Below are 14,015 nucleotides of genomic sequence, written 5' to 3' on the forward strand. Positions count from 1 at the left end.
ACAGTTTCCATGGCAACGTTAGTAACACTGCCCAATCAAATTGCGTGACAAACTATGACGGCACCCGCAACTTAACAAAATTCAACAGGTGCGCGACATGAAAGGAAAGAGTTAGGCGACACTCTTTTCTGTCAAAATACGTTATTTCTGTCGAGCGACCATAAATCAGCCTTTAGTATAAAAAAGAAATATGCCTAAACATTTTTCTTGTTAAAACACGAAGATATCTTTGTTTTAACCAGAAAATATTTGAAGATGTATTTCCTTATTTAGAAATACTTTTCTCATCATAATGATAACATTTTCTCATAATAGTATGAGTGTTTATTATGACAAACATCCATGAGCTTGGTTCTTTCTCTGCATGCTGATGACAACCTCATCTAGGTTGTTTAGTAAGAACAAAATTAGTTTGATTTTAGTTTGGTTTTTTTTATTTATTATTTTCCTTCTTAGCCCAGAAAGAAAATAAGACTTCATGAAGTCATTCAAACCTTCAAGCATCCATTTCAGCAGGAAAAACACTGAAATATTAGACTTTATCTCATAAAAACAGCAAACACCTTTCTCCCAGGAGGAGTATTTATTCTCATAAGGAGAAAATGTTCTCATTTTAACATGAATAAGCAACTTTTTAAAATTAGTTTTTCACGTTATGAGAAAGTTTTTCAATTCATTCGAAACCCTTTTCATTATAATGAGAACGCTTTCTCAGTATAATCTAGAAGCTGAGCAAATTCTTTTTTGTCATGGCGGCAGTTTAAAAATATTTTTGGGACACATCAAGTTTGAACCATCTTGGACTGTTTCATTTAGCTGAGTAACTTCCTGTTAGTGTTTTGATACACGTCAATGATGACAGAAACCTTCCCCCAACTCAACCTCGACCTGATCACTTAATTCTTATTCAGCAGCCATAACTACCTAGAAAGGTTATAGGTTCCTTGCATAACTGTAGGAAATCCTGTATCATTGACGTCATAACTTTGAAACAAGAGACTGGATGTAACATACTCGGTTGACAAGTAGTGTCTCTCTTAAATCATGAAAGCCTCTTTTCTAGAGCACGATGGGTTCAAGGGAAACTCATCAACCACAGTTGATGGTCTAAACAGAATAAAAGTTAACATTGTAACTGCAAATATTCATCGCACAAGAAAAGAAGTTGATCATACAGTTGACACAAATTGAACTGGCCAGCTGGAGACTTGGTTTGAAGTCACCCTGCTTAAATGTCCAGTTAGCATATCAGTGTCTGTTTCAGTAAGTTGAGACTAACCTTAAAACTGCTAGAAAGACTTCAGGCATTACTGTCAAAGTTTATAACAATCGTTTGATTTCTCTCATGTGATACAGATCAGTGTAGCTGAAGCTCTAATCCGCACCACAGCCATGAGCAAGAAATCATTTGAACACTTTAAACCCTGAGAGCACTGACCGTGTAGACTGTACTAACGAGGCCTTGTTATGTAACTGCAGAAACAGGAGCAGGGACCGTGAGGGGTTTCCAGAAAAATGTTAAAACTACAGAGTAGAGAAGTAAGGTTCATAAGAGGAAAGTTCGTGTACAAACAGTCATCAAATGAGTGATAAATACTAAAAAATGTAACAATAAATATAACAAAAGCTAATAAAAAATTTAATCTGTGACTAGAATCAGTGGTGAAAAGTAACAAAGCACAAATCTGGGGTACTTGTAATTACTTTAATGTTACTTTGTACTCCACCAACTTCAGAGGAAAGTATTGTTGTTTTTTTACCTGGTCGATATTTATGGAAGCTTGTTTCTGCCAAAAAAAGAGAAAAAAAATTAATTTTAGAAATGATATATGAAAAGAAATACTCATGGTGAGTCAAAATTTTGAAATATTTTGTCATAATTTTGAGATAAGTCAAAAAGTTGAACTTGACATTTTAAATTAAGAGATATTCTGATATTCTTTAGTTAATACGTCTGAATTACTCTGTGGTACTGTACTCAAATTTTGAGATAATATAATAATTGGGATAAATCAACATTTTTATTTTAAGACAAAATTATGGTATAGTAAATCACAGTTAAGATTTAGAAAATTATTACCAAAATTACATTATATGTTAAAAATCTTGACTTGGGCTACTAGTTCAGAGTGGCACAGTTTTGGCTTATCATGAGATCTTCTATTTTCATGTAAATAAAATGCCTACACGCATCAGTAATGGGTAAAAACAATCCAACTATAAACAAACAGGCTTTGAGGAAATAGTCAGTCTGCTTCTCTTCTCAAGTTGACTTTGCCTTAAATTACTGCTAAACTAATTAATTAAAACGCTTTTGTTATAATTCAAAATAATAGAAATCCCATCACTTTGGATACTTCGTTTAGATATCCGGATGTGACGTACTTTAATGTGACGCTCCATCAAAGCAGAGGACGTCCGACCGGCGGACACTGGCTCCAGATGTCCGCACTTCACCACCTGCAAACCCACGGACTGTGCGGGCATGTTCCCGGGAAGTCTGCGCGTGCAGAGAGCTGCTCGAACCCGCAATTTATTAAGTCTACAAGGGAAATTACCCATAATCCTGCAGCAATAGGCTATAAACATAGCCTGTATAAAAATAGGCTATAAACTGACAATGTAAAGGAAAATAATAATACAAATTATTATCATTAATAACAAAAACAGTAATTATGATAATTATATTTTTATATATAATATTAATAATAAAAGTTATGAATTGATGATATTAGCTTTTTTCACTTCTGTTGTATAAATTAATTGATGTAGTGAGGTATAACATGCCTACAGACTTAATAACGTGGATTTGTTTTTTATAATCTGCTAAACTAGACGGGCAAATGTTGGTTTTAGTCCGTCTGCAATGTGAAGGTGCTTAGTTGAGGATTTAATGTGTGTTTACTTGGCAGCAGGGTAGCAGTTAATGTAAAGGTAAAGTAAATGTTAAATGTAAAATATCACTGAGCATTTTCAGTAGACGTGTTGAGAGCAAATCAGCAGACATATCAGAACCGTTCATATAAAATGAGCGGGGTCAGGAATTTCAGTTTATTTCCACTGAAACATTGGAGGTCTTAAATTCCGTTTTAAGAGCGCATTTTTACCCCCTCGCGGCCTGGCGCCCTGCACACTTGACGTGATGACGTTTAACACGTCACGGTGCGTAATCCTGAAGTCCATCAGGGCTCTTATCCGTCCGCAAGTCCGGGGGTTGGACGTTAGGATTCAACTGACGACGACGATGATGATGATGATGATGATGATGATGAGTAGCTCACAGCTGTTTTAATCTCGTCTGAACGCGTGTGTGCTGGGACGCTGGTTTGATAAACGTAAAGAAAAAAAGCGAAATAATATCGCTAACAAACATTTAACTGCGATGTCAACGCGATTACCTTAAAGTTCTGAATAAGGGCGCACAGATGGTTTTGACAGCGCTTTACCGCAGCATAGAGAGAAGTGTGTTTGTGTCGGAAGGACGCCAGGACTGTAGCGGATTAAACGTGAGTTGGAATTTACAAAACTTTTTCTTTTTTTCTATTTGATACTTTGTGAGTAAGTTTGTATGTTATTCTACGTGTGTGTGTTATGAGAAGCCGTTTTTATGGCTCAACGGTTTTACGTTGTAAAAAGCCCGTTTCACTGTGATAAACATCAATTCAAGTGTTTACTTAAAGGACACGTTCACAATTTTTTCAAGTGTGTCTTAAAACAACAGTCAGGTGCCCATATGAACACTGAAAGAGGTTTTCCTCGCTGTAATCATTCCTCCTGTTCATACTGGCTATTAAAAGATCCCCTTCAAATGTGTGTCCACACAGTAATTTTGTGCCAAAATACATTTAAAAGTTGATGTGAAGCTTATATGAGGCTTCAGCAGTCTGAGTTAGTCATATCAAGTGGATATCTGTCACATTTACACTCTTTTTAGCATCAAATTCCCTCTTTGTGTTTCCTCGGACAGTGTTTAATTGTTGAGCTGCAGTGGAAGTATAGTAACAAAAAGAGGAACTTTGGCAATAAAAAGACTGTAATGTTTAAAGATGTCTTCTTGATTTGACTCATTTGGACAGCTGCAGCTTCATATTAGCTTCAGATAAACTTTTAAATAAAATTTTGCACAGAAGGAGGCTGTGCTGTGGGTTTTGGCCCCTGTCACAGTCATTTGTTATCTTTTAATGGTCAATATGAACAGGAGGAATGATTACAGCAAGAAAAGCCTGTTTCAGTGTTCATTTGGGCTTCTGATTGTTGTTTTAAGACACACTTGAAAAATTGTGAACCAGTCCTTTTAAAATGCCAGACCTTTTAAATGACCGTGTGTTGAACAGGTGTGTTTTGTGGTGGTGTTGTGTTGGATTTGTGTGGGGGTTTTTTTAATTTATTTATTTCAGGGCTGCAACCAACTAATGATTATTTTCCTTTATCAATTAATATGTCAATCATTTCCTCAATTAATCCATTAGTTGTTTGGTCTGAAAAATGCTAATCATCATTTCTCAAAGCCCAAGATGCAACCTCAAATGTCTTCTCTCAACCTAAAGATATTCAGTTTATTATCTTAGAGGACTAAAGATCTAAGACTCAAGGACTCAAAGCGATTAATCGATTATCAAAATAGTTGGTGATTAATTTTCTGTCGATCAACTAATCATTGCACCTCTAAATATTTTCCCTAATTTAGATATGAGCTAAAATATGATTCAAAGACCGATGAGTTAGATTTCATGGTCGCTCTATAAACACATTCTCACAAAATTCATAACTTATCTTTCAAGATAGTTTGACGACCCAAGAAATTTTTTCAGAAATTATAAAGATAAAATGTGTTTCACAGCTGCTATGTATCATGTGTCGTTTGCATACTTATTTCCATGAGCTTCGTCCGGTCTGTTGGTCTAGCAGCTTATTGCATGACAACCATCCAGCTCAAGCAGCAGAGGAGAGCGTCTCGCAGGGTCTGAAGATGAAGTCGAGGAGAGCCGCCCCACCTGATGGGGGTTACGGCTGGGTGGTGGTCATGTCAGCCTTTTTCATCATGGGCCTCACCGCCGCTGTCCTCAAGAACTTCGGCCTCTTCTTCCTGGACATCCAGAGCCACTTCGGGGTCCGGACCAGCACCACCTCCTGGGTCACCTCCACTACGATTGCCATGTTTCACCTCGGAGGTAAAGATGTGATGTGATCAGCTTGAACTTCTTCTTTTTCCATCAGGGTGTTTTTGTTATGTTTACTTTTCATTTTCTCCTCAGCTCCAGTAGCCAGTGCGCTGACCTTACAGTTTTCTCAGCGAGTGGTCATTATAGTCGGAGGCCTGCTGACCTCCTCGGGGATGTTGCTGGCGTCTCTGGACCTCAGTCTGCCCTGCCTCTACCTCAGCATGGGCATCCTGCAAGGTACTACACTCAGACTTTCAACCTCAGGAAGTATCACCGCTCTTTTGACCTACTGTTGAGACACTTAGTGGGCTTCATGCAAGAACATTTTCATATCCTTATCCTAAAACTCTTACTTCTGCTTGTACAAGTGTTCCAAGTCAGTTTAACAGACTCTCTTAACCACACAAACTTGTTGTAAATTGCTCGTTTCAGCTAGATGAATGTCACCTGTTCATGAGGAGGTGTGTGTTTGTGAGATTCTTCATTAGTGTAATCAACGCCCCTAAAATTACTATGAAAGGCGACATGCTCGCTCTGTTTGTGGTTGAGTGTCATTCACAAAATTGTTCCCAAAGAGTGAAAAGAATTTCACACCGCAGAGCTTCAAGTCCTGCTGTCAGAAATCAGCAGACAAATAACAAATTTAGGCCTGTCAGTAATAAGGGACCCGAAACGATTAGCCCTGTAAGGCCCACTGTTGCATTACAACAATCACTTTTAGCTATCTTAAAAAACAATCTGTAAATGTTTTTTTTTTAAAGACCACATATACATAGTCACTGGGTCCTATTGTTTATCCTTGCAATGCTATTGGATAGTGTAGCGACTACTGGCAACAACGTAAAAGTCGCTGAGAGGCTGAGGTTGGGCCTTGTTTGCCGTTTGTCCGACACGCTACCAAAAAGATTCGCTGAGATCAAAACTGTAGGTTTAATAACTTTTATTAATGAAAAAGATCAAATTATTATAACTTGCACAAAATATAGGCTACTCAAAATAATCACAGCAATCAGGTGTAAAACAGCGTTCAGCAAAAAATACGACGACCCACTCACCCTCTGTCTCTTACCAGCTGGCATGCAGGTGAACAGGTGCTTAAATTAACTATAGGATACCACCGCCCATATCCATGTGACCTGATTATCAATCCCCATGATCGTGCAATAATAAACAAACCAAAATAACCCAAAATATAAAACAAAAGAATTACTACTTTGCAATTCATTCAAACTTGAAATTAATCCATTCATGGCTCCTACAGATAGTAAATGTGTTTATAGGTCCGGCCATCTGGCCATGAACTCACACTACCTGCAAACCTTCCATCAAGCTCATCTTCTTATTTTATTGGACTGGATTTGTCAAGAAAGAAGTAAGTAACATGCCTTGAATATATATATTTTTTTGTGATAATTGCAATGTCTAGAACATGCAGATACTTAGTTATTGTGGAATACGTTCATCAAACTTGATTTTGAGCTTGTTATGTCTATGTCATAATTCTACAACGCTGGGTTAGGATGGTAGTCAAAATAGCATGTGCACCTTAGACATTACATGGGGACACTGCACTTCTCACATGTTCACATATGGAAAAAATATCATTAGAAATATAATGTCTTTGATGATTCACTATAATTAGGTTCTAAATTTGTTTGTTTTCTCTTAAAATTTTGAGTTTAGACAAGAATTGAACAAAGCAATAAACTGTTTCTGGTCGTAGTATCTGAAGCTCTATCTGTAGCAGAAACTGTATCTGTATCTTATCAGTTAAAAAGATACATTTAACTGACCCTGGGCTTTTTTCTGGGCTTTGTTTGTTTGCCCAAATAGTTGCCTGTTACATTAGTTAGGTCCTGGTGTGGGAATGTAAATGTTCTGGGTGGATACAGGTATTCCTTTAGGTATGATAAGTAGAGAGCACTGTAGTGTGAATTTACTGGAATGTGTTAATGAATCAATCCTAAACACTGGGTTCACCACCCTATCTATTTCTTCAGGTTATCTCACACAGTATAATACTTATATGTATCATTAATACATATATTTATTATCATTTGTTTTTACTTTTTCCATTTCTGAGTGCAACCAGCAAAGACAGGTTTTCTGTACAGTGTGCAGGATGTGACTGTTGCCATCCAAAATGGAGAGAGTGATTTTGAAATGGAATCAGACAACACTGATTCGAGTGATGAAGAGGCAGATGAAGATGCCAGTGAAGTGGACGAAAAAACCCAACAACCCACTGACTTCCCAGCCAGTAATTACATGGACATCGAGCCCCAACCAAACAAACACACTAAGCCCTGTGACAAGGTATTGCTCGCTGAAAAATCGCACATTTTCCAGTAAAGACGAAGAGAGGACGCTGCAGACACTGCAATAAAGGATAAACCAACAAGCTATGCAGCAAGTGTGATGTTCATCTTTACTTTTCAGAGGAAAAGAAGCATCTTTGGGACCATCATTGCAAATGAACATGGCTGAACACTGGGATGGAGATGAAATTCAGTTTTGTAAATACAATTTTGTTCTGTTTTTTTAAATTAATAAATGTCTATTCATAAAAAAATATGACTGTTGTGTGATTATTATTCATGGTATATACTGTTATGGGGCTAAATAAGAAGTCAACCCTGCAAATGAATCCTTAGTAGTTCTGTATATTTGTTCAGAGAATATAAGAATACAGAAATTTTGCTCCCAGCTAGGCCCAACTTATATTACATTTCCCTACAAACTTACTAAAATGTAAAAAATTTGAAAATTCTTTAATTTCTGCAACATCTGAAAGGTGGAAAAAAAATTGCTCATTTTTTTCTGTATTTGGGCTTCACAGGGTTAGAAAATATGAATCCAGCTGCCAACGATGTGTCATCAGAGCAGCTCTGCACTGTGACAGAAGGAGGGAATGCTTTCACATGAAGTTAGATGCTAAAAAACGTCTTTCTAAAACCGATGAATGCCACCAATTGCCTCTTAAGAACAAATGTGTTCATACGAGTGGTTCTTGCATGAGGCCCAATGTTTTCAATCTGTACTATTGAAAACATTTTATGGTCCAAAGGAAATGCAGTAATAGAGGTTGCACCAGTCCTGGATCAACACACAGAAACCAAGCAACTTTGGTCTTTTTATAAATATTTCTGAAACCCAGAATGATATGTGTTTTCCATTTATGATAGTAGGAACAACAGAAAAGGCAGAGTGCAGAAAATAAATGTGACGTCCATCTCTGTTTCATGACCAAAAGCAACTAATTCCTGAGGCTCCACACAGACTCAGAAACCAGAAAATAAATACTGAGGTTCATAAAATAAATCAGAAAAAATACAGAATTAAAGAAACAAGGGACCATATATATATTTTCAATAATGCTTATTGTGTAAGAAATTTGATTTTTCTTGGTGTTTTTAGGGCTGCAACAATTTTATTATTGAATCCTCTGATGATTTTTTTTCTGGATAATCAATAGTCAATGAAATGTCACAATAGATTTAAAAATGGCCGTTGTAATTTACCAGAGGCAATGTCTTCAAATTGCTTGTTTTATCTAACTGACCAAAACTTATTATTAACTTAAAAATTATATATACGACAAAGAAAAGCATCAAATCCTCACACCTGAGAAACTGGAAGTAGCAAATACTTTTTTGATTTTCAATTAATTGATTTATAAAAATAGTTGTAGATTAGTTCTGGCGGTCGACTAATCAATTGAGAAACAGGAACTAGTTTTTTACACTAGTGTTTTTTACTCATATGGGACTTTTTATTGATTTGTTTTTGATTGAAACATTATCAGATCCCAGTCTTCCAAAAATAAATAAATTCTAGATGTAGATGGTAAAACAAGTTTCCCTCCTCTGTTTCCAGGAACGGGCATTTGCTTCTCATGGATTCCCGCCAACAGCATGGTGAGCCACTACTTTGTTCGGTGGCGTCCCATCGCCTACGCCATCGCCAGCTCAGGAGAGTGCGTCTTCGCCATCATATTCAGCCCCCTCTTCCAGTGGCTCATTGAGATGTACAGCTGGCAGGGCGCCTTTCTCATCATCGGAGGCCTTCAGCTCAACCTGTGTGTCTGCGGCGCTCTCATGAGACCGCTGGAGACGGTCCAGAGCCCGATCCAGGAAACCAAAGACAGTCTGGAAGTAGATGCCACTGTGCTCCCACCAAAGAGGAAACCCATCTTCCAATTCTCCTTGATAAGAAAACCTGAACTCTTCCTCTACATCCTGTTCGCCATCTTTGCGGCAGCAGGGTTTTTCATCCCTCCTCTCTTTCTAGTGCCCTTCGCCAACAGCTTGGGGATGGATAAGTACTGGCCAGCGTCCATCCTGTCTGTGCTGGCGTTGGCCGACCTGGCGGGGAGGCTGATCTGTGGTTGGATAGCCAACATGAGGCTGCTGAGGAACCTGCAGCTGCTCACCATGGTGGTCACTCTCCTCGGGGTGGTGCTCCTTCTGCTGCCCATCAGCCACAACTACTGGAGCATCCTGGTCTTCTCTTCGCTCTACGGCTTCCTGTTCGGCTGCGTGGTGGCCATTCACGTCACTTCCATCGTGGATATCGTAACTCTGGAGGGATTCAACAGCGGACTGGGGCTCTTTATGCTTTTCAGGAGCATCGGCGGCTTCATGGGTCCACCTGCTGCAGGTGAGAAGTCTGTATTTAGATTGTCGGGTTGAAATAATGTGGCACAGGTGAATGAGTTTAAAAGATATGCAAAAAGCTTATCAGTCACATGCTTCTGTGTTTAGTTTGGCACTCGAAACGTGGTGTAACAATGTCCAGTACAGAACTGAGACATGCACACACACACACAGTACAGGACGTCCTTTTGAAAAAGTTTCAATATTGGTGCCAATATGATGCCTGAGTTTCAGTACAGATACCAAAACAAAACATTTTTCAATGCCTTAGTTTGGGAAATATAAACATGTTAACCCTTTTTTCATTAAATAACACTTTATTGACGGAAAAATAACAGCATCTCATGAAACAGACAAAATAAAGACACAACGTGACAAAATAATAAAATTTCAAATTAGAAAGCCATATAAAGTACAATATCATATGCCAGTGAACTTACATGTGCATAAATTTGAAAAATAGATTCATAGGTTTCTTTATTATGTCAGTGTAATTATGTATTTCTGATGATCCGAATAGAGTGAGACACACAAAGAAGCATAAGTTGAATACGGCTTTATTTCCAGCCGGTGTTCTGTCACATGCAAATACAGTGAACAACAAGCCAACTTGAGCCGAGATCTTTTTATACCTTGCCACCTCTTCAACATATGTTTTCCATTATGAGTGGACTTCTCCCTTGTATGATGAGTTATAATACGGACCTGTCAATATGTCAGACATCTTGGCGTCGTCCTGAATTTACACCTAAGGGCCCCACACTAGATGTTGTTCCAGTTTGTCTTATTGACACATGAACATGGTGCCTCAACTAAAGGTTTCTTACATTCCTTAAGATGCTTGCAACACATAGAAAATATCAGTCAGACTGCTCAATGCATCAGTTTTATAATGAATTTTGCCCTTTATTTTACGAGTCTGTATTATCTGAATAATATTTATATAAAGAACTGTCATTTTGATACTAACTGAAGCAACTTCATTCAAAGAACTGCTTCATTTAAACCTAAGTAAATAATAATTCATTATTGTTCTATAGTTGGAAATTGTGTGCTCCATATATGATTAATTGTATGCTGTTTTGTAGACAAATGTCACACTTTTGTATGATCAGCTGACCTACTGTGCACTGACTAAAAATGTAAGTGTATAAATTGAACATTTACCCCCTTAATTTGCACCAAATTACATTACGTTAGAAAGAATCTGACCTATTATTTGATATCAAATTTCAATACTTTTCAATACTCTATAAACTTCAATAAGCAGTCAGCCCTACACACACACACACACACACACACACACAGAGGTTAAGGGTTAGAGAGGAAAGATTCTCACCAGCAGGTTTTGCTCGCATAAAGATACAAAACTCACAAAACTAAACCCACATTCTTGTTTTCTTTCCTGACAGACCTGTCAGTGTGCATTGCTGGTGTCCTGCTCCAGGTGCAATAAGAGAACTCAGTCAATTAAAATGAATGTCTACTAATCTAACTGTGACTGGACAATATCAGAGGCACAACAAAAACAATTAGTCCATTAATCGATCAGTCGATCGACAGAAAATAAATCACCACCTATTTTGATTATCGATTAATCGTTTTGAGGTTATTTTCTTTTTCAGAAAAAATGTAAAAATTCTGATTCCAGCTTCTCAAATGTGAATATTTTCCTCTTTTTTTTAGTCTTCTATGATAGTAAACTGAATCTTTGGGCTATTAACTGTTGGTCAGGAAGAAAGAAGACAGTTTAGGCAGTTTTGTTTACCGTTTTTATAGACCAAACCATTTATTGATTAATTGATAATAAGAATAATTGTTAGTTGCTGCACTAGATGATTTTTTTTGCACTTGTTTCATTTCCAAAATGAGACACTTAGCATTCATTAAAGTGAAAAACATATTCTTTTAATACGAGTTGCAGCACCAGACAAAAACAACCTCTACTGGTGTAATTAGTTGACACAATGTCTTCACTTTAAACAGACTAAAATATCTCTCATTTACAGTTCAGTCCTGTAATGAATCTTAATGCAAAACAGTTAGAAAAGACACAGTTTGTTCTTCATTGCGTGTTAAATCCACAGTAAAGGAGACGCTGAAACAACACAAATGTCTCACAGCAGGTTTACGCACTCCTGATGAAATAGATATGCCTGTTTATTTATTTATCAGCCCTGTGACCTGACCTTCTGTTTCTTATTCTTCTGTATTTCTTGCGCAGGCTGGCTGGTGGATCAGATGAACGACTACAGCGTTGCCTTCTACTTCTCGGGCCTCTGCCTCGTCTCCTCGGCGGTGTTTGTCGTCCTGGTCGACCGCCTGGTTCAGAAGAGAAAAGATGTGGAGGCTGACGTTCAGCAGGCGATGAACCAGCTGGAGGACTGGGACGGAGAAAAGGTCAAGTGAGACACTGTTGCATAAGGATTTATACCTGAATGAGCCCGAGGAGCCAGTTTGTTGGCTCGTTGGGTTCGTGAACACATGCCAGCTGCTGGATAATGCAACGTAGTTTGACTTGTGATGTGGGTGTAGGTCACAGGTTTTTATTTACCTCTGCGTCACAGCATCGTCTGCTGGTGTTAAAACACCCTTTTAAGGTTTATATTTTTTATTGGAAACCAAAGAAACACTCTGGGGTGCGTTAGGTTTTTAGTACGTCATGTAAACATCAGATATTTTTCTTTGTTTCTGGGGGAAATTTTAACATACAGCCCGACTCATTGGATCAAGCGCTAACATACACGCATGGCTGCAAAGCTCAGTTAGCACATGCAAAAGTAAATCGTGCTTTCTACATTTTTAAACTATGATTTTAAGTTACAAAATGGGTTTACATGTGCCTCCAGAGAAGAGGTTTTAGGATAAGATGTGTCAGAAAGACACTTCCAAGTACAAAAGGAAAGAGGATCCCGTACAGTTATTCAGTCAAAGCTCTATTAACAATTAAAATACACTAGACAACAAGACTTCTAGTTACAAGCTGCTGACTTTGTGCTGGATCCAAACTTTTTTTTTTTTTACCTTGGAGAACTGCGGCTTCTGAACAAATAAAAACAGGCTCATAGACATTTAAAGTTGTGCCTCCAAATGGAACATGTGCAGAAGTTTCTGATTTTTTGGGGGGGGAGTTCATCCCTGCAGTGGTTCCAGGTAAAAAACTGTTCATCCCTCTGCTGCGTCAGAGTCACCAGTGCCTTATCAGTATGTTAACTGTGTTGCTGCTATTTATAGAATATTTCTGAATATGACCCAAAGTACTCCAGGAAAAAAGCTGCACATTTTATTCTGTTACTTTCTTTGAAGCTGTGACTCCTTTTTATATCACCAGGTCAGTTCAGCACATGTGGGCCAGACCTGTAAAAATATAAGTGGAGCAACTTTGCAGCTGTATGTATCAGGTTTCTCTAATAACTCAAGTGTTGACTATCTGTGTTACTGGTTTGTTGGCAGTGGCTCTTAAAGGCTGTATTTAAGTTATAATGTAGCTTTTATGATTTAAAAATATCCATTTTGTCCAATCAAATCAGTTATTTCTATGCAAGAAACTGAATATAAAGTCTTTCAGAGAAACGTGGTTTGGTTGCTTTTAACCACTTTAATTATGAATTTGCTTAATGATCTTTCAAAGATAACTTGATCCAAATAACTTTTGTTGTCATTGAAGCACTGAAATACAAGTTTTCCTTTGCACAGCTCCCTACTTTTTCTACTTTTAAAGCAATTTCAACCAAGAAATTGCTCTTAATAGATTCTATCAAAGTCTTAACTGACACTTTTTGACTCAACATGTTGAATGTTTTTCACATCACCAGTCCTTGTAGCAGCTAAAATGCAACATTTTAAGAAATAAATTACTGCACTGATGGTTTTTAAATGCACGACTCATGATGTCTTTCTTACTTGACTCCGTCTGGTTGTTTCTATCTGTAGCTTTGCTTAACAGCCAAACTGATCCCAAACAGGCTGCTGGAACTCCTCTGGAGCTGCCCTCCACAGCCTGAACCTGATACCAGGGTGAGGATATTTGTAGTGTCTTTTGGGAACTCGTGGTATGTGCTGTACAAATTGCTCAGGAGTTAGTAAGTACAGTTATGTAACAATTGTCATTGCGTTTCAGCCCTCACACTGAGCTGGTGTCACATGATTAAACACACATGACTTGAGCTAAAATTATTAGACAAACAACACGATTAAT

General features: G+C 37.8%; 1 protein-coding gene across 2 annotated transcripts; it reads left to right on the plus strand.

Annotated features, from left to right (window-relative positions):
* Nucleotides 1-3,164: 3,164 nt before the first annotated feature.
* Nucleotides 3,165-13,694, plus strand: zgc:114041 (uncharacterized protein LOC574425 homolog). 2 transcript variants are annotated; one of them, XM_067615546.1, is made up of 5 exons: nucleotides 3,165-3,506; nucleotides 4,906-5,171; nucleotides 5,256-5,399; nucleotides 9,039-9,821; nucleotides 12,042-13,694. In XM_067615546.1, the coding sequence occupies exons 2-5, from the start codon at nucleotides 4,970-4,972 to the stop codon at nucleotides 12,224-12,226; spliced, it is 1,314 nt and encodes a 437-aa protein (XP_067471647.1). In that variant the 5' UTR covers nucleotides 3,165-3,506; nucleotides 4,906-4,969; the 3' UTR covers nucleotides 12,227-13,694. The 2 variants fall into 2 exon arrangements, with proteins under 2 accessions (XP_067471647.1, XP_067471655.1); XM_067615554.1 differs by having other exon boundaries at nucleotides 4,909-5,171.
* Nucleotides 13,695-14,015: the final 321 nt, after the last annotated feature.

The sequence above is a fragment of the Thunnus thynnus genome, chromosome 2 (genome assembly GCF_963924715.1).
Source record: "Thunnus thynnus chromosome 2, fThuThy2.1, whole genome shotgun sequence".
In the NCBI taxonomy this organism is placed as follows: domain Eukaryota; kingdom Metazoa; phylum Chordata; class Actinopteri; order Scombriformes; family Scombridae; genus Thunnus; species Thunnus thynnus.